This window comes from Python bivittatus, unplaced genomic scaffold, assembly GCF_059951505.1.
Source record: "Python bivittatus isolate LINGU-HERP-01145 unplaced genomic scaffold, Pbiv_v1 ctg000690_np1212, whole genome shotgun sequence".
Classification (NCBI taxonomy): Eukaryota; Metazoa; Chordata; class Lepidosauria; order Squamata; family Pythonidae; genus Python; species Python bivittatus.
Window position 1 is genome coordinate 5809009 of NW_028277096.1, and position 21532 is coordinate 5830540.

At 43.9% G+C, this 21532-nt stretch overlaps 1 protein-coding gene across 1 annotated transcript; it reads right to left on the reverse strand.

Moving 5' to 3' along the window:
• Positions 1–2: 2 nt before the first annotated feature.
• Positions 3–14062, reverse strand: FNDC4 (fibronectin type III domain containing 4). The gene is made up of 6 exons (XM_088152496.1): positions 13516–14062; positions 8845–8960; positions 8358–8562; positions 7622–7711; positions 4851–4984; positions 3–2506 (listed from the first exon to the last, which is right to left on the reverse strand). Exons 1-6 carry the CDS (start codon positions 13592–13594, stop codon positions 2471–2473), a joined length of 660 nt encoding a protein of 219 aa, XP_088008622.1. The 5' UTR covers positions 13595–14062; the 3' UTR covers positions 3–2470.
• Between the last annotated feature and the right edge of the window lie 7470 nt (positions 14063–21532).

Here is a 21532-nt window from a genome sequence, read left to right on the forward strand (position 1 = left end):
TTAAAGGTAAATAAATATTTCTACTGTTGTATTTGGCTGTTTTTTTCTTTCAATTGTTTCATCTTTGTTAGATTGATGAACGAGGGGGAGGGAAGTATTGGGAAGGCTGTCCCTGGGAGTCAATTTCAGCATAATATTCCATATCACAATGTTTACTTTCTCCCTAGACCAAATATTCGGAGCGATGTATTCCCCCTACACTGTTCTCTTGCCCATTCCGATGAAGGGGGAGAAGCAACATCTGGCCTTTGACAGTATCATGGGTAGCGCTTGGTACTATGCCAAATGAATCTTTTGGTCTTTCTTAGCGTCTCCAAGTACAGTTAATTCTTCTCTAGTGAGTTCTGTCCACAGCCCCTCTCCAATTGCTCCTCTTAGTTAGCAGTCTTCTAAGTCTGCAGGAGAGGGAACTTATGGGTCTTTCATTGTCCTGATAAATCCTCAATGCGGTCTCAATATGGGCACCTGCTTCCAGGAGGGGATCATCAGGAGATTGTGTATATGTTACTGTGTACTTTGAAGCAAGAAAGTAATGGATGGGGTTTGTTAATGTACATCCTTATTAACTCTTGATTTCAAGTCATTCTCACTACTTGAGGCCAAAAAGGAGGTTCTTGGTCCAGCTGTTTGGGACTAAAAGGGATGTTGTGGGCCAAGCAGTTTTTTCCTTGCATCTGCAATATAATTTCAGTTGAACTGTTTGTGGTAATTTTTAGAGAAGAGTGTGTGCATGCAAGTATGGTCATGATAATGAATGTACCTATGCTTTTTTCAGTTTTGAGACTTGTTTGAGGTAGACCCTCTCAGCCAGGGCCAAAAGTTCCTCCTACGTTTTGAAGATAAAAGTTATTTAAATCTATAGTAAATATGTTCAGAGAATATGATTACCTGTGATTGAGCAAACTATGGTTCAGTCTCATTTTAGGGGTTTGCTCTTCCTACTGAACCAGAAACTGAGTTTGCACAACTTACTGGAATGAAAGGTGGTTGCTTATTTTTGTGGTCTGTTATGTAAACACAGATGTGGATTTTATTTCTTAGGTTTTAAATTCACTAGAAGAGTTTTTTAGTATTTTATAGCAAAAAGATATGGTGGGGAACTGTACGTTTGTGACTTCAATGAAAGCAGTATGTGATCATTCTGGGTGTTATGGCAATGCCATAAATGTGACTGCCTTAGCTTTGTCAGGCACGTGTGTTGATATGATTTCAGGTGCCTGTTCAGCTATGACAATTACCCAGGGCATTCACTAGCAGTGAAAATTTCCACTCTCACCAATGTACAAGGCAATTCTGCCTCATTTTTCATGAGTACCAGAGTAGCCTTTTTATAGGAAAAATACCTGAATGGCACGTTTGCCTGACCCAACATGTGAAGGATAAATGGGTCCTGGCTCCATAGCTCTCCTAGCCTCCTCTGCAGTCATGCCCTGCTCCACCCTCTATAGTGCAGTGCTCTTAGCTGAGGAAAGGCTAGGATTCCTGGAAGACAAGGGATGCTGCTGGTATTTCTGTGCCACTGGTGACTCGTATGGCTGCTTCCTGGCTTCAGGTGTGGTTTTGGGAATGGGATCTGATCCTCCACTGGCATTAGCAATTTTACTAAGGGGTTGTTATGGTTAGGAAATGCTGGCTCCTGTCTTTGTGGTTCTGGTGGGGGATAGAGGGACAGGGATAGGGAATAGCATTCTCTATTGGGGTATGGGTTTAGGGGTGTTTGGCACACTGAATGGCACAAGAGTTGTTGGCACAAGGGAGATTAGCAGGAGCAAAAAGACCTTACAAAGAACTGATAGCAGCTTATAGCAGTTTTGGTAGTAGGTGGTACTCTGAAAGAGAAGGTAACTCTAGAAGCTCACAATGATGCTGCTTCCTTCTACAGTACTGCTCTTTAGAGTAACATTATTTTCCCAATAGGCACTGGAACTAAGTCCTCACTAATGTTTGGGGTGGGGTGATAAGGACAGTCCACAGTTCATCTTTTTCTCCACTCCTTGATGAAAGCAGACTACTGGACAGGTTGAAAACCTTTGTGTTCCTTGCATCCATCATTCATTTCAGAGTGCAGTTTGTTTCTCTGCCACTTGCTGGAGACATGAAGCCTGGGTTTTAGGACTGCAGGCTATGCTTTGGGTTCTCATTCGGGGATGAAGGAAAATGTGGCCCAGTATAATGCTGCTTCCCACATCAGCAGGAAGGAAGTCTTCACTCGAGTGCATCCTGCTGCTGGTTTGAAGGCTTCTGCAGCTGGCTGTTCCATGTGGCCCAGCCTTGTTTCTGTTACAACTTCAGGACAAGAGGTTAGTTAGAGGCCAGCTTCTACATGCACCTTGTCTTGGCAGCTGGCTCCATGCAGATCCCCTCCTTCAGGGCAAGAAGCTTTAATTCTTTGCATGCAGGTGAAGAGCCAGGCCCAGGGCCCAGCAGTGTTCCAGCAGCCATCTGGAGTGCTTCAAGCCTGTGGTAACAGCTATACTTCAATGATATTGATAGATGGTGATTTCTTCTGTGTGAGAGAGAGATGTTTATGATAATAAGCAAAAAAAAAAAAAATGCAGCGGCAGCTGATCCTCCTCTAAACTTCTACTTTCTGTTCCCTTTCTGCCCATTGGATTTCTTTGATTGATCCTGTTCCTCAGTTGCACTCACAAAATGAAGTATGAGGATTTTTGGATGAAGAAAGTCTGTCAAAGGGCGAAAGCCACCTAAACATTATTGCCCAGTTTGGTGATTAGGGTAGGATATAAATACTCTAATATAGGTAGTCCTTGGGTTATAACAACAATTGGGACCAGAATTTCCGCTGCTAAGTGATGCGGTCGTAAACCACAACATCATGTAACTGCATTGCTTAGTGACAGCAATCCTGGCAGACCCAGTTGCCATCGTAATCCCAGGTCGTTAAGCGGGAAAAGGCAGGAGTCCCAGGAGCATGGGGATGCATGGGTGTCATGGGGGTGGGGGATGCCATGGGCAGGTGCTATGGACTGCGGGGGGTGCCACAGGCAGGCGCTACAGAGCACGGGTGAACCAGCAAGGGCTGCAGACAGGTGCTTTTAAGCACAGGCAGGCCAGTGGAGGCTGCAGGTGGATGCTTCTGGGCATGGGCAGGCCGGTGGGGGTTATATGAACCACGGGCGGAGGGGTGCTGCAAAGTACAAGATCCCTGGGATCTTGTATTCTGTAGTGGGGGTCTTCAGGAGAAAAAGCGGCAGGAGTGACTTACAGGAGTGACTTGCAACTTTCCCTGCTGATTTCCCCCACTGACTTTGTGTGTGGGACGCTCATAGGGAAGGTCACAAATGGCGATCACGTGATCGTGGCTCACTGCAATGTTATAATCACAAGCTGGGCACCCAAGCAACCAGATCGTGATCACGTGACTGTGGGTATGCTATGACAGCTGTAACTTCGCAGACCAGTCATAAGTCCTCATTCAGCGCCACCGTAATATTGAGCGGTCCCTGAATGAGTGGTCATAACTTGAAGGCTACCTGTAAATAGATGAATTCTCATGGCTTTCATAACTGTCACACCAAAACTATATTCACTGAGATTGTATGCCAGAACCTGCCCTCTATCTACCGCACCCCACTTCAATTGGTGTTTTTGTGCTTGTTCACAATGCAGTGTCATTTAGTAGTTAGGCCAATGTATAAATTTGGCTGAATGAAGTTATTATGGAATATGGCTGCTTCTCTTTGTACAGCAAGCTAGGCCATTTTGCCTATTCATGTGGCATCTGTCTATAGATTAGGGTGGAAACGAACTGCACCAAAGCAGCTCTTAATTCTTACATTTAAGAACAAGCAAATCATACAGTCAAGATTGTATCCTTTGAAAAGTTTTTAAAGGGTTCAGCTGAGCTATGAAAATGTTGATCAAAGAGATATAAAAGGTTCTTAATCACTCTGTACCAGATGATTAAACAGTTAACATTGATTTTTAAATAAATAGGGTCCTAGAAATTATAATCTAGTTGTTTCACATCTAAAATGGTGTCTTTAACCCTAGAAATCTAATTTATTACAATTTAAAACCTTCATTTTTTGTCACCATGCTTGCTTTCTTGAAAGGAATGACCATGTTTGGATTTTCTCAGTTTGGAAAAAACGGTATATGGGATATGTTAGAGGTGTGTTAAATTATGTACAATGTTGAATATATTTCTAGGGAAAAGCAATCTTCCCTGTCATCCAGTTAGAGAGTGCATGGTTTTTTAAATGTTGATTACCTACAACTCCTAATAGCCCAAACAGCCCCAACTAGCATGAAGAATGCTTAGAGTTTTAGTTCAGCAATATCTGGAAGGCCACAGATTATCCATTTGTGTACTGAGGTCATCAGTACATTATGGATTGATTGGTGAGAGGATAAGTTGAAGTGATGTTCTACAGGCAGAAACTCATATTCTTTGGGCATGTGTTGTGAACAATGGACTAGAAAAATTATGCTTAGGAAGGTTAATGAGGTAAAAGAAGACAACAGAAAAAGTGGATGTGCAGAATCAAATACAGCAGATTACAATAATGTTCATGGAAGACCTGCATGTTATTACTAAAAAGTTGAGATATTGAACATTTGTCCATACACCTAGCAGAAGTCAAGCCCAGCTCAAGCATGTTACAGCTTGGGTTGGGGTAAAAATTGAGAATGCAGCATATAATAATTGTAGTAAAGAACGATGTTGGTATCTCTAGTAGAGCCTTTCACCTTGTGTGACAGGTCCTCTTGATGGTCTAGTGTGCCTGTGAACCTCTCCCAGCCAGTTTTCAGCCCTTCTGAAACAAGACCAGTCTTGTACAGTGTGCCCCTCACCTGTCCCTCCTTTGCCCAGTAACAGTACTTACCTTGCTACGTAGGAGCCCTCCTGTGGGCCGCTCTGGAGTGCTATGTTCTGAGGAAGGCTTGGTCTTCTCTTTATTATTGTTGGAATCATTGTCCTTAATGATGTCATATTGCTTGCAGAAGAGCGCGATTACAGCTGGGGCAGGGAGGAAGGAAAAAAGAAAAGATGACTGTGGGAAACTTGAATTCCATGAATTCCATAGCATTTCCCTTCATTTGAAAAGCTATGCTTCTTCATGCAAGAGATCCTAGTCTCTCTCTCTCTCTCACACACACACATCCACCATACACACTGCCCCATTTTGGATATAATTCCTTCATCCCCCAATGTTCAGATGTTTGTGCATGTGTATGATTTACTGCATGTTGAGAATGCCTAGAAGTGGGGGGGGGGGCAAGAGGTGGCAGTTATGTATGAGGAGGGAGAAATGTTAGCCAAACAGTGGCTGGACTCATGCACTACATTGAACTATGATTTTAACCCTGGTTTATTAATATTAACATCCAATGTGTACACAAACTACAATGGCCAGAGTCTCCCGACATTCAAAGCCAATATTAAGCGCAACATGTTATGGCTTAGTGTGATGTGTGAAGACAGCCACAAGGACACTGGAGGCTCTCTCAGGTGAGGAATCAGAAATGGCAAAAGCTCTTCTGAGGGTTCACATGTTTCTATCTCTTAAAGGTTGCCAGTCAAGAGTGGGTGTGATCATGCCATCCATGGTATTAATTGATACAACAGTGACATCTAAAGAGCAAAACCTGTTAATCCATTCCATAGAACTCCCAATTACCATATATATTCCTACCTGAGTATTTCTTGCTTTGCTCTCCTTTTTAAAATGTTACAGTTTGCCCAAAGGGCGAAGTAGAGAGGAAAGCAGAAACACAACACTTTGCCAAGGCATACAGTACCAAAGATCCAAACTGGACAATACAAATATGAGTGATTAAATACTATATTTATAAAACTGTTTATATAGGTACTGTACCTAAGATTTTTTTTAGTTTGTTGTTCTTATTCTATGCTGTTCTGTTTTGAAACTTTTAAGCCAGAAATATAGTGATCATGATTTTAAAAACATGTTTTTTTTAAAGCATTTCCTCTAATAATTATTTATAAAGAGGCAGAAAGAAACACAAACCATGGCTCTGCATGAACTTGATACCCAAATCTTCATCGCCTCTCTTATGCAGAGCCAAACTAGTCCTTCGAGGGGCAAATACCCCGTCATTATAATGGAGCAACTGGTGAATGATGTGAAAACAGAAATTGAGTGGAAATAAATATCTTCCCCCTTCACATATCTGCTTACTCTCTGTTGAATATGTTTTTAAACTGAGCATGTTTTAAAGGAATAAATTCCATCTGCTTGTATAGCCCTTGTGAATTGTTCAGTTTATCATTTAAAGAAAAACTTGGAGAGAAAAATATTGGCGTACTTTAGTACTCTTGAATAAGATAAATTGAACAGACAGATTTGCAAGGGGATGGGGAATTATCCTTGGTATTATTTCCATTATGAATTACCAAATTATGAGTTCAAAATTTCTAGCATAGCTTTTCTTTTCCTGGGTCTCTGTAACCTGGAAAATGAGTTCTTTGCATGTTAAGGAACAAAGAAGCATTTAGAGTACAATACTGTAAGTTGAACAAGGAAGGAAATGTTTGGGTTTGGATTAATTTAGAAATATCTGTTTAACCTTACATTTGCAGAGTTGTTTATATGCTGTGGTTCTAACTGAAGAAAAGCATACATTGCTTTCACCTCCATTCCAACTTCCATTCTTTTTATGATAAATATTATCATCTCCAGGAGTTACGTGATTTATGAACTGACCATTCCTAAGTTGAATGCTCTAGAGCAGTGTTTCTCAACCTTGGCAACTTGAAGATGTGTGGACTTCAACTCTCAGAATTTAGAAGCAGAAATCTAAAAATGTTCTGAAAAAAAATACTCCTTAAAAAAAAATGTATTGAATTAAAGCAGCATGTTAAACCTTGATAAGCTTCACTTATCAACTATGTCAATATTCGTAACCTCGTTACTGAATTTACCCATTTTTCTGGGTTGCGCACAATAAATTAAACCACAACTAACTCTGCAGATTTGGTTTGTGCAGTATTCTAAGCCTCTCTCACACACACTCTCTCTCACAAATAATAACATCCACTGTTGTATGACATAAAATTAAGTATAAAATTATGTCATAAAATTAAGTCTAGAAAAGATCTGGAATTTGTATACAACACTCTGAGTCCTGGGACCTCATTACTTAATAGGCAATCAGCTGCTGTTCCTTTTTGTTTTCTGCACTTTAATAATGGGTTTATACAGTATTTCCAGGCTTTCATCAAAATTGGTCAAATGCATTTAATAGTTGCGGTAGTGCTTCTTAATGTGTTCTGCGTAATCTAAGCTTTCAGATATCTCTGACCTGAAATTTCTATAGTCTTTCATAGATTTTAAAGGTGGCCATGAGTACCTGATGGGTCAGAACTCATACTAATTAAAGATAAATGTTGAATGTTGGCAGGTAGAGCAAAATCACTAGATATCAAATGCTGATACTGAGTATCAAATACCTAATAATTTTGCAAATCCTTGCCATCAGGATCTTGTAGAAGATGTTTCTTCTGCTCTAATAACCATAGACCAAAGCGACATCCAACCCTAAAGACATAGAAAAGCAACTTTGTGCATCCCAAGGAAGTCCTTGACTTCCAGCTACGATCCTGCCTCAATCCAGAGAATCCAGGAGGACTCACCTGCCCACATGAGCAGCACAACCACAATGATGATAATCTCCCCAGTCTGCAGCTGCCGCTCTTTGTCCAACCCCTCCATTGTGATGTCTCCTGCAGAAACACAAGGCTGGAGCTTGGTAAGGGGAACGTCCACGTGACTAAGACAGACAAGAATTCCTCAGCACCTCCGTGGCTGCTTTGCTTCACATTTATGGCAGGTTATCTCTCTGAGTGACAAGGATGGAGCTAGGAAGGACCATCTTTCCCCAACTATTTTTTGGTTTGTAAGAATTATGCATATGCAGCTGGGGAATTCACTGATGAAGAGAACACTACAAAGTGGCAGACGTGGGGGGGTGGGGGGGCTGACTGACACTGCAGGGCTTTGCTTCTCATTGGGATGAGCTGGATGCTGGCGAGAGAATGCAGTGCAGGGACTGGTCTTCTCCCAGCCACAAAGCTAACTTCAGCAAGTGGGTAATGGATGAGATAAAAAAGCTTGGCAAATTGAAGCAAGCAGGAAAAGGGGACAGCGACGGATAAAGTGGATGGATGGGATCAAAGAAATTACTGAAATGTCTTTGGAAAAGATGCGAGGTATTGCTGGAGTGAGTTTGATATGGCAGGCAGTTGTTTATGCTGTCATAGTGAGCAAAGCCTGACTCGATGGCACCAAACTAATTAATTAACAAAAAGGCTGTGAAGTTGGCGATAAAGGGAAGCGGATGGGAGATGAGGAAAGGGCAGTTTTGCTTACCTTGGTTAGAGCTGTTGGACGGAAGTCGGTCACTTTGCTTTAACGTGCGAAAATGGACTCTCTTGCTAGCCTGACTTTCTCCGTGGAGGCCAATGCTCTGGACTTGGATGATGTAGTCTGCATCCTCTGCCAGATCCCAGAGTACACAGGCCCTGTTTGTGGTGTTCACCTCCCGGATGAATCGTTGCATTTGCCCATCCTGTCGCTGCCAGAACCAGGAAGTTTGTTAAAGTTGGAGGCCAGCCAGGCCGTGGGACAAACCCTCAGACTCACCATGCCACCAGGAGGCTTAAGGAGAATTACTTTTACTATAAGGGGCTATACAGTCCTAATCCAGGAGGCACGTATCTGAACTGAAGAAACTGATAGCCCACAGAGGAGTAAGAAATGGGACGTTCTGACCGGGTTGGGGTGTAAAGGCTTGATGCTACCTGGTCCCCCGAGGAGTGACAGGCCTCCTTCTGGGAGTGCCTCAACCCAAGCTCACCTGCTGTGAAATGGCATAGCCAATTATGACATCTCCTTCTGGCACATCCCAGGAGACTGTGGCCGAGTTTGCCTTGAGCTGAGTGACGGTCACGTTGACAGGCGATGGGGGCCGATCTACGAGATGCAGGAAAGTTATTGGTGGAGAAATCTCACAGGCTACTCTGTGTGGATATTAGCTGTCTTCCATTGTACAGAAATATAGCTAAGCCTACAACCCTCTGCAATCTGGGCAGAGAGGGGATTTCCTTTCTGCCCCAGTCAACACAACTGCATGCAACATGCTTAACCTGGTTATAGAATTAACCCCATTTCTGGGTTTGCACAATCCTAAACTAATTAACAGGGTGGCTTTGAACAACACACTAAGCCACAAAAAAGCCTAACCAAAACGAACACTAACCAAGTTTAGCAAGTTGTGCAAACGCAGCCACTATTTCTGGAACTGACCCAGTTAAGTAAAGCCCAGCCTCAAAAGCCACCAGGTTGTGAGAGGGAGATATTATTCTTTAAAGAAGGGTTTTTAAAGATCCCGCCCATCTGGCTACTATCAAAGCTACTTGATATTCATGGGATTCAGCTTTCCTGTACGTCCAAGAGCCATCCGCCTGGCTAGAAGCCCTCAGCAGCCCAGTGCAAGCCTGCCAGGCCAAGGACAGAAGGGGGGTCAACTCTGTTCCCCAGCAAGTGTTAATTTGCTAATGGGAGGCTGGCAGCAGTGCATGGAGTGCCAGCCAGGGATGCAGCAGTGCTGGCAGCCAACTTGTACCAACAGCCATCACTGGGCCTGGGTGGCTGTTCCTTCTCATTCACTCTCCCCACTTCTCAGATGAAAAAGATGCATGGCTAACGCAGAGGCAAGGGGGATTTTCTGCGCTGAAGGAATACTAAGCTTCTCAGAGCATGGCACTGCTGATCTTGAGAACCTGAAGTGAGGCTACTGGTGAACATCTGGACACTTCCCACCTCCCAGAAGAAGAAAGCTTTGGGGCTTTCTTCACTAACCAAGCAAGGACCGAGGAGGGTGGCCCTGCCTTGTTTCGAGGGAGAGCGTAGATGGCCTCTCACCTGAGCACTCTCAGGAGTTTCTGCCATTTGAGCAGGTATGAGGCTGAGTTCCAGAAATATTGCTCACCTGGAAACAGCAGTGACAGGACTTTATGATGACGGTCAATAAATGGTATTGCACTTAATATTGTTGTATTAAATATATAGATTTTATTTATTTATGGCACTTCTTTTCTATCCTTCTGCCAGAAAGGCTTCTATGAGGCTTACAAAAAATACTCAGGTGTCCATTCTTAATGTCCCAATGAACTTCATCTCTTCCTCTGCCATCACCCTGTCAAAAGGCAGAGGGAGTCTGGAGGGGAGAAGCAAAGCCTGATGGAACTGGCTTTAAAGCAAGCCAACGGAGTTCCCGCTGCTGTAGCCTGATGAAGGAACTGCTCAAGGGGAGGCAAAGCAGGATGGAACTGATTTCCTTCTTTTGTGTTCTTTGGTTTTTAGGCTATATTTCTGTTATTTGTTTGTTTGTTTGTTTATGAGATTTATATGGCTGGCCAACTTGGACAACTGTAACTCTGGGCAGTGTACAAGAAGCAAAACAAACAACTGTAGTTAAAACCACACCTACAATTGATAGGTAATTAGGAACCCCTGATATACATTACACCCTTCCAGGAGGATCTCCAGTCAAATTGGCTCCAGTGCCAAGGAAAGAACCAAGATTTTAATGCCTTTCTAAAGCTGAGGGAGTGGGGGGGATCATAGGGCAGATACTCAATGGAAAAGGCTTGTTTGGCTACTGTAAGGGCTGGTTTGTGACTGTGAAATCCAGGATATACATTTAAGCACACAATGTTGTGTTTAAAAGTAGGCCACACTATCTAAAAACTAAATTTGTTCCTTTAACAGTAGATGCATGTGGTGAATATTTACAAAAATGGAAGCTAAGCAGGAACATTGTATATCAAGAGGCACCAGAAATGGACAGAACCAGAAAAATCCTTCTTCCTCCCCAAATTCCAAATTCATAAAAAAATAATGAGCATTGAATGTGCTCAGTAACCATATTGTTGAGTATCAGTTTGAAAACCTGGATGGGAATAGATTGGAAGGGGGACGGGAGCAGGGCTATCTGTGTAATTAGAACCCTGGATCACAACAGTCCTATTAGGAGATGTGAGTTCACTGCAATACTCTATCCTGTGGATCATCCTGTGTCAGTGAATTCCAAAGATCAAAATGTTTCTAGCTGCTTTTTGCTATACAGATAGTCCCTGGGTTAAGAACACTTGGTTTACAGATGACCCATAGTTAAGAACAGAGCCTATTATAGCAAAATTCAAGGTAAATACACAATGAATCGAGTTAAAGACACAATGGTTCGAGTTAAATTCACAATACTACTTATACAGTATTACACAATAATACTGTTCCTGCTTCCATGCAAATTCAACTTAAGGACAGACCTTGAGGAGGAGAACTCGTTCTTAAACCGGGGACTACCTGTATATTCATTTTGTTTTCTAATTCATTTGTTTGGCAAGACAGAGAGAATGCCCAAATGCTGCATGGGTCAACATTTTTCAGAGGGAAACAGAAGGCTGAGGAAGGAAATACTGGGAGGAAATTATATAAAGGCTTGGCACTGGTGGGGAGGGTGATCCGGTATATTGGTCAGAAATGCCTCTTTTCATCTGCTTCTTACTTTGGATCCTTTCCAGGTCTCCTAATGGAAATACACTAACACCAAGAGCCTTGCAAATTTGGCCTGTACCACACTTACTGCATCAGCTGTTTTCACGTTATTATCTGTTGCTGATCTTCTGACAAATGGGGCAGCACACCCATTAGCTGTTACTTGAACTCTGCTACTCTCTCATATTTTACGCATTTCATTAATGAAACCATTTGTATCACTATTCTGAACCGGCTTTGTCCCTTTGCTGGTCTTTGCTGGTCCTGCTGGTCCTTGAGCAACAGACCCTTTCTTCCTTAATCACTTTGGTCACCTGCTCCTGCTCCAGCTGGACTCCCCTTTCTCACCATGTGGTCATCTTCTCTGAATCCCTGACCCAGCTAGCTTTTAAATGTCTGATTTTTAACTCTATTTTATAAATATAAAGCACTTGAAAACACCGATTGTAAAATGGGATATAACTATCCAAAAATAAATAACCGGGAACTAGGTTTCTTAGTTTTTCATTGTCAATGCAGTCATCTCTGCAAGATTATGATCTCCAGATGTGTGGTGCTAAAACTTCCAGAATTTCTAGCCAGCTTGGCCAGTCAGGGTGGGCTAGGAAATCTGAAGGTTGTAGCCAGACTCCTTGCAAGCAACAGCCAGGGGTGCAGCTGCTTTGCTAATGTAGATGCTTTGCTAATTTTGTCTAAATATGGGAACCCCTTCCACCTGGTTATGCTAGAAAACAGACAGTTTCCTAGCAAACTGCATATGGCTGATTGTAAGCTATAAAGCCATATGAATAGTGCCACTGTAGTTTTATTTGCATTCATAAAAATATTAACACTGTTAAGAAGATATATTAGGAGATGAGCACAGAGCAAGCAAGAGGAATAGCTCCAGAATATATTTGTTGGAATGGGAGTGAAGCCCTTGAAGCCAAACGCTGCTCTGAGATGCAAAAGCCTGCGCGTGATCCGTCCCCTGACAGATCCAGCACTTTGGCCTCAGCCTCTGTGCCCCTACATAGGCGGGATGCATTGATGTACCATTTGGACATTGTTTTTTCTCCACCATGTTTGAGCTATTATCTTAGCACATACTTCTGTTCACCCCGCCCCACCCCCGGCTTCCAAAGGCAGCAAATAACATTTCGTGTCTAGCAAGGGCTAAACCGAATTGTGTGTGAGTCTGTGAATGCAAGTCCCTGTATATGTTCTCCTGGTCTATGTGTATGTGAGTGGGGTTGGGATTCATGTGGGCCTTGAACTAGCATCTCAGGCTAGTGGAGCAGAGCGGAGCAAGCGAGTGCTTCCTTTCTACCAAGTGCCAGATTCCCTGCCTCTGTATGGCTCAAGAACCAAAATGAAATGTGGGCATGTGCTTTGGGGTTGTTTATTTGTTGCAAGGTGCCAAGTACATACTTCCCAAAAAACTTTGCAGCTGGCAGAGCAAGAGCACTTGGGTGAGGACTTCAGAGAAAGACCTGGCAAGGCCAAATGGCAACATCCTTGAGTCAAGCTTTTACTCTAATGAAATTGGCTGGGATTTTGATCTTAGGCAAAAGGAAGGGCTGTGTGGGGAAGCGCTGAGGAGGGAGGCAAGGTAACTCAGGCGTTGAGGGTCTTCCTTGCTTCCTAGGACTGAGTTGTCCCAAAGGGACTTTGTTCTCTTGCCCAGTGACACAGCTGGGTCCACCCATCCCACTGTAGGAGCAGGGCAGGCGGGCTGGGGGGAGCCCCTCTCCCCGCGCCAGAGTCAAAGCGTCGCCGTGTAGGGGGCCCCTGAGGCAGGAGGGCACAGGGGACCCAGTTCAGCACCACGGCTAGTGGCCGCGGAGTGGGCTGGGCCGGCGCGGGAGGGCGCCGAAGGAGGACGCGCTGGAAGAAGCGGCGACGGGGAACCTCAGGGTGGGGATCGCGGTCACCGGCCCAGGCCCCCTGGGGAGCGTCTCCCCCCCCCCCCCGCGTCTCCGTCACTTACTTGCGCGCACAAGGCACAGGTCGCAGCTGACCAAGACCAGGACCGCGGCCGGGCTGAGGTACGTGGGGATCGGAGCCATGGCCGCGGGCGGATGCAGCAGCTGCTCATCGAGTCGGGCGGGGTGTCGGCGCAGCTTCGAGTTCGGCGGGAGCCCCGCGAGAGGGGTCTTGGCCGCTGTCTCCGGGGCGCTCAAGGTGGCGAGGGGCGCGCGGAGGGAGCCGCAGTGTCCGCCGCAGGGACGAGCGCCACGCTCCCCCCGTCAGCAGCGGCGCCCGAGCTCGGCGCCGAGCCGCCACCTGCTCCTCCGCCGCTTGGCGGCTCCATCAGGCGGGCCCGACGCCACCGGGAATCTCGGCCGACCTCCGCGCTGTTGCTGCTGCTGCTGCTGCTGCTGCAACTGAGATCCGCGGCGGCGGCGGCGGCGGCAGAGTCGACTCAACCCCGCAGCTCCTGCCAGCCACGCCAAGCCGCGACCCGCCGAACACGGTCGATCGGGCAAGCGGCGCCCGGGGCGCCCCCTCCTCCTCCTCCTGGCCGCGCGCCGGCGCTCCGCCCTCGGCCCCGGGAGCGACCGGTTGGTCTGAGTCTGCGGGAGACCCGGACGGCAGAAGCCCATCCCTGAGCAAGCCAGGCTGGGCTGGGCTGGGCTAGACTGGGCTGCACTGGAGAAGACGCCGCCCACGGAGCAGGGCGACCCCTGCAGACGATGCCCGAGGCGTTCCTGGAGTATTTTTGCAGCAGGACACCTCTGGAGTAGGCATCGGAGATGGGGGAATTCCCTGAGCGTCCTAAGACGAGAGAACCGCCAGGGGAGGCCCACTTGTTGAGACCTGCACTCCGGAAGGCAAAGGCGCCTGAAGGGGGCAAAAGGAGGCAGGCCGTCAGTCTCTGCGCTGATACCCCTGCCACCGGTGTAGTGGCAGGGCCAGGCGACCTGCTTCTGCTCTCCCTGTAGCTGCCCTCAGCTAGTGGGAGGTGTCACGTGGCACAGTTTTTTAGCACCAAAGATTTCTCGCTGGATTTTCCGAGATGGCAGAGAACTGGAGAGGAATATTTAAAAAAAAAATCTACACACGTTTACACAAATATATAAGGAAATAACATCAAATTAATAGCGTTTCAGAAACAAAAATCTGCAAAAAAAGAGAAATGCAGAGTAACAGATAAGGTGTTTATGTCCGATGATGAAATAACCTTATGCAAGTTATCCTAACAATTCAGGGCATGTACTGTAAGTGAAAAGGTTCATGAGAATACATTTCCTACACAGCTCTCCTCCTACAATATTCCTATTGAAGAACCCTGCTCTTTGTTACATTTAATGACTGTACATCTTTCTTTACACCTTTTACAGTAACTTTATTTTTAAAAGCTGTTGCCTACATATAAACACGACTTTCCAGAATTTTATATATACATTTGTGTGAGGGTGGTGGTGTGTGTGTACGCATGCATGCGTGTGTGTGCATGTGTTATGTATATGTGCTTCTTGTCAGAATGCAGTAGTTCTCCAGCAGCTATCCTCCTGGATATTGTACATTTATACATTTCTCCCCCTATATAAACTATTATGTGACTTTTGAGTTCTCCATCAGTACAATTTGCTTCTTGCTTAGAGGCAACTGAGCTACTAAGGAAGTTTCAACAATTGATATTATGCCAGACTAATCACTAGATTAGTCTAAATCTAATACATAAACCAATAAGATCAGACATTTAAAAGCTGTTGTCTTATTTAATCTGGCTTCAGCAGGTCTTCCCAGTCGCCCAATCCTCCTTTAAGGGGCACCTCAGAGAGCCTGGTTTCTAGCCTCCATGTCTTTCAAAGCATCTATGATTAATCAAGAAGTGGCTTAGTGATACAGTCCTTTGTCCCTTTGGTCAGCTGGCTGGAGGCAGAGGAAATACTGTGTGCTGAAAAGGCTGATGACAGTTCTACGTTTGCTTTCTTTCTGGCTAAAATATGAGAAATTATCTATTTTCTTGCTTGAGCTAGCAGAATAGATCTCTAGTTGCTCAAATCATTTCCATTCTCCCTCTTGATCAGTCCTATTTGTTGGGGAAGCAGTAATTTGGGTGTAATGTGCCCTCTGCTGACAACTGAAAGAATAGTCACATTAGCAAGCTGGTGCAGAGACGTCATTAAGAGATAATGTCCTGGCCTGGCTGAGGAGCCAGAGGAAGCTTAGCTATTTATAATTTGGATTCTCACATGCTGGGTTTACACAGCACATGAGACTAGGCTAAAATGGGATTGGGTAATTCATGATTCAATATGTTGCAAGAACCCAACAATTACCTTGGCATGCTATATGTATGAGGCTGATATCACGATAATCTGGGTGGGCATAGTATGTTATATCAACACAGAAACAGTATTTTGTTAAGCTAGTTTTAGGATTTCATATATGTGAACACAGCCACAGAGTGGCTTAAATAAAAATGGATTCCAGCAGAAGGCAACACTTTCAGAACCCTGGAGAGTTCACTGCAAAGAATGATAGTTGGTTTAATTCTCAATAGGAGAGATGTTGTTTCAGCGTCTGCTGGTGGTCAATGGAAACCGTAAGAAGGTTGGCAAAGCTAAGTGTTACTTCTAGACTGAAAGGCTCCTTTCAGACTCTCTTAATACCGTTAATATGCTCCGTATGTATTTAATATTTTCCCTCTTCTGCCACATTAAAATTACAACTTTGCATAATGAGAGAGGTAACATAAAAGGTAGCAAATTGTTAATTACAACTTTGTTATGATTACTCTTTTTTAAAAGGCAAAAATGCTTACTGGATTATCTATGTTTACATCTCCATTTTGTATCACTGCTAAGCTATCCCTTGTATTTTTACGGTATTTCCTAAAACTTATATTCATATGGAGCTTTGGACAAGTACATTCATCTCTATGAAGTTCAGACTTCTGTGCTATTCACCTCAAATCACCTCTTGGTGGCAATATGGAATCAGGACTACCCAATATGTGGTGCTGACTATTTTTTTCATTTATTTATACATAGATTTATCCCCGCTCATCTCCCCGCAATGGGGGACTCTGGGCAGTTTACATCAAATTAAAACAAATACATAATTAAAATGTATAAAAAGACAAACACATCTACACAAATGGAAAGAAGAGAAAAAATCCAGTAGCAGTACAGGATTTCCCTGCAGCAGGCTTGTTTTGCTTTGTTTTGTTGCAGACTCATGATAAATTGGCTAAACATTTAATCTTTATTTATTTGTTTATTAATTATATATTCCACAATTACATCAGCCAGCTTAAAAATATAAATGATAAAACAGAAGAGTGATTGCTTTTATTGTTAACGTTTCTTGAATAGATTTCTTTTTTTCAGTATTATTGCAAATTGTAAAATGACAAAATATTGTAATTTTCTCTCAGATTATATATATACAGTATGTGAAATAGCATATAAACAAATGAATACAATTTTAAAATGTGCCAGAGTAACTTTGATGGCTTTAGTACTCTCCACTTCAATGTTGGTGGGATAGGGACACCATCTGCCACTCTGTCTTAGAAAAATGTCGTGAATCGGTTCTGAGTTTGCATTACAGATGTGAGAAAGATCTTATTAATAATCTCTTCATTTAATAGGGTTCTCCGAAGATAAATTACTCATAAATTGCTATTATAGGTTAGCCTTTGCCTGAATACCCTAATCTGTTCAGCTGAGTAATTGCTTGGTTCAAAGCCCTCTGGCAAACATGCCAACTTTTCAGCCCAGAAGAAATAAATGTTTTGAATGTACTTGTCCAAAATTCCACAGGAATATAACTGAATACAAAGTTTTAGGAAATACTTTAAAAATACAAGGGATAGCTTAGCAGTGATGCAAAATGGAGATGTAGGTTGTATTTGTTTGCTTATTAAAATATATGCTATCTTGAGGAAGTCTATACAAGTAGTCCTTGTTTAACATCCACTCATTCAGCGAACATTTGAAGTTACAACAGGACTGAACAAGGGGTACTTACGACGGGTTCTCATAGTTGTGGCCATCTCAGCATCCCTGCGGTCATGTGATTGTGATTTGGGCACTTGGCAACCAGCTCGCGATGATGACGTCGCAACATCCCATGGTCATGTGATCGCCACTTGTGACCTTCACTTCCAGCTTCTGACAAGCAAAGTCAGTGGGGAAGCCGGCAGGAGGTTACACATGACAATCACATGACTGCAGAACACTGTGACCATGCGGGATTTGCTAACGATGGCAACTGGGACTCCTGGAACTGCTATCCTAAGTCAGTGCAGTCACCTGACGTCGTGCTTTACGACTGCGTCACTTAGCAATGGAGTTCCCAGTCCCAATTACCATCAGTAAGTGAGGACTAACTGTATAATATCTCCTCCTCTACTTTTATCCATATAACAACCACCCTGGGTTGGAGATTAAGCTAAGAAATAGCATCCCAGTGAACTGCCACGCATGGGCAGCTTCAGGAGCTGCTGTTTTTCTCAGAGTAACGAAAGTAGTGGTGTGCTGCAACTCTGCCCCGTTGGTATGTGTGCATGATGTCACGATGCATGTACAAAAGAGGCAGAACTTCTGCGTCACAATGCTGCAGTGCTGCCTGTATCATTCTGCCCTTCCACTTGTCCCCCTTGTGGATGCTGCTGCTGCCACAGCTGAGAGGGTGTACCTGAACTGAACTGAAGGAATTCCAGCTTAATCTGATTTGGGCATAGGTCCAAATATTAAAAGGAATGTACTCGAGAAAATAAAAAGGGAAAGCAGGAGAATAAGGGAAAGCCCATATCACACAGAAAACAAACTTAGTTACATATTAGCTACTTGAATTGAAACTTGGTTTTGGGAGTATATACAGAGTTCCTTGCATCAGGTCTGGTCATGTGGTGATTTGCTTAATTACCACCTCACTTAACAACCCATTTCCCTATTGTGGTCGTTAAGCGAGGACTACCTGTATAAGGAAGAAGAAAGAAAAACTAACATGAAATGTTGGTTTATACACCTTGGATCCGCTGTTGCTATTCAGTATTACCTTTTCTTTAACTGGTGGAAGCAGGAAAGTGATTGTGCATGAGTTGGTCACAGGATGGCTGTGGGCCAATCATCACAGCTTGATGCAAATAGACATCATCTGTTACTGTGTGTGTAGGTCCCAGAGCACATGAAATGGAATAGAAAGCAACCGTATATTTATAAGGACCCCTAGAGGAACACCTGATCTTTGCGCAGCAACCCAACTCAGTTGCATGTGGTCTGGGGGTGGGGGTTATCATTTGGTCAATAGAGTAATTGCAATTTGCAAATGGCATGGCTCTTCTGCCAGCCTACATGGAGAGGAACTCCAGCACTTTAGCAAAAAGGGGAAATGGCACTGCAGTCCAGGACTGTAAATCTCAAACCTGAAAGGATCATAATGACTTATCCACTACCTAGTGTGCCAGACAGTGCCCCTCAAATTCCTTTGCCAACTTGGGTTTAGGGCCCCTCTTGCTTCCAACAGACACTCTGCGTTGCAGGGCAGCTGGACTTCTGCATGAATAACCTGGATATCTCCATTCCTGCGCTGGTGGGATTCAATCCAGTCACAATGACTAGGTAAAGAGGGAGGACTAAGCACAAAGTTTACTACCTACATGTTGGATCAAGGCAGATCTGCTTAAGAGCTCTCCTATGCTGTCTTAGACATTTGCCAGGTTGGATCTCCACGCTACTCTAAGCCATGCAACACCTAACTGGAGTTAACACTAATCATGCCTAACATGTGGAAATGTTGCCACAAATCTCTAAGCAATCTGGTTAAATACAGTATATTATACAAACAAAGCTGCTCACTTGCTCTCATTGTCAACATCTTATGACAGGACTAGTAAGATTGGGGGTTTTCACTCCACCTCCGACAAATAGTTGAACGCACGGAGTAGCTTCAAGAAGTACACACACAGCCTTCATCCTCAACCCTGCAGTGGGGAAAGAGCTGGGCAGGCTGAATATATATTGTGTGTGTTTGTCTAACTGACCTGTGTTTCTGACAACATTGTAATTGGACAGCTTTATGTTTGCATGGCTGGGGCAAAAGAGATTATTTTTGTCAATTATTTAGATTAGCAAAATTGGATGCAGCTTCTCAGATCAGTGTGATCCTTGCAGACAGAACACCCTGGGATGCTTCAGTCATAGTCTATTTAGGGGCTGGAAAGTTTTGGGGAATTGAGAGAATCCCTTTGTTTTACCAAGCGCTCCACCAAATTATCATCTAGACTTTCATCCTAACAGTTAGCTCCCTGATTAGACTGGAGAATGATTGATTGATTGATTGATTGATTGATTGATTTTGTGAAAGAGGCTGTAACTCACTTCATTTCAGTCTCATAATAATCAGCTTCACAGTATTCAGGAAGGGGCATGTTAATTGCTTTTGGCTGGGGCATCCATAGGGGTGGGGCATGCATGCAACACTGGTAAAGAAAAAGAGCTGGGTTTTTATTCTATGGTTGTGGCTGCCATCTTGAGTGTTTTTTTAATATTGTTTTATTGTACTGTTTTAAGACATAGGTGATACATTATATTATGGAGTCTTTGGTGCTCTCCAAGGTTGGTTGTTTGCTTCCAGACATTTCATTACCCAACTAGGTGACATCATCAGTGTGAGTGAATGTGGGGTTTTCTCCCTGTTTTTATACAGTAGCTTGCCCTGCCAGTTTTGGTGGGGTGTGGTTTTCACCCTGGTAGTTCCTTGTTTAGGGTATTGCTTTCTGCTTGATTGTTTGTCTGGTGTTAATTCCTGCTTATCTGGGTGTCGGCTGCTGGAGAAGATGTGTTCTTTTTTTTTTTTTTTGGTTCCTTCTTAGCTTTTTTATATTATCTCTTTTGAATGGTGTGTAAATATGGTTTATTTCTAGGTATTTATTAATGGCTGATTTGTCTGAATGCCAAGCTTACAGGAATTCCCTAGTGTTTTTGGATTTAGCTTGGTTTAGGATGCTCACAGTTTCCCAATTGAAACTATGGTTGAGTCTGTCCATGGGTTGTGAGATTAAGGGGTTTTCACTGTGTCTTCTGACTGCTAGTTGGTGTTCATGGATGCGCTCTGCTAGTCTTCTGCCTGTCTGTCCTACATAGTGGCTATTACAGTCCTTACACTGTATGTTGTAGATGACTGTAGTTCTTCAACAGAACTCCTAAGAGAAAAGCTAATGCCTGTGGTACTAGCTGGCCAGAGACCAATTAGGGCTTTAAAAGACAAAGCTAACAGCTTGATATGAGACTAGAAATTAAAATAGCCATGTTGGGATCTGTCCTGCTTCCTGAGCTAACAGTCTGTGGCTGCTGACAACTGCAAGAAAATACCCATTGGTCTAAGGAGTTGCAGACAGGCACTGCTTAAGCGTGTCTGCACACTCTGTAGTACCTTTATGCCTTCAGACCCAAAGCACCACAAGGATTAGGTATGAATAAATGCAATTCTGCATGCTGCCTTCTTTCTTGGAGTGGCCCCCTCTGTTATAGAAGAGTCTGAAAACAAGAAGGGAAGTCTGCCAAATGCCAGGAGGCAAGAGGGCCCAGATCTCAACAGAGTAGCCAGGAAGGGCCTCCATTAAGCCAGGTTTGGCTTTTGGGCAGTGTGAAGCTGTAAAGGTGGACAGGGGCAGCAAAAACAGCTTTGGAGGCACTTCATATCTACTCCATTTTGGGCAGGAGCAACAAGAAACACCCTGTCTGGCGTTGCAGTGGGTGCTGTCGGAGCCTCTCTGTGCTTGCTACAGAAGAAACATTAAAGAAAGAGGGTCCCCAGCTGGGGATGAATCCTTCTCCCTCCCGCAGATCATTACTGAGCAAGGAGGAGACTGTTCTGTCGCAGTCAAAATGGCCCTGGGGAATACTGAACTGGAAAGAGAAGATCTGTCTGGCCTTGTTTTTAAGATCGTTTCTACCAAAACCGGAAACATGTTTGTTTCAGTAGACTTTGGAGGTTCAACTGATTGTTTTTTAAGTGTGTGTAAATGTAGGTGGGTGTGTCTGTAC

What these genes read in the sequence shown, in the direction of transcription:
- FNDC4 (XM_088152496.1), bottom strand. Translation starts at nt 13,594, where the DNA reads ATGGCTCCGATCCCCACGTACCTCAGCCCGGCCGCGGTCCTGGTCTTG. An exon ending in CCTGTGCCTTGTGCGCGCAA is followed by an intron (nt 8,961 to 13,515) that starts GTAAGTGACGGA and finishes TGCATCTCGTAG; the next exon opens with ATCGGCCCCCATCGCCTGTC. An exon ending in GAGGGCTCCTACGTAGCAAG is followed by an intron (nt 2,507 to 4,850) that starts GTAAGTACTGTT and finishes TCTCTCACACAG; the next exon opens with AAGAAATCACCATCTATCAA.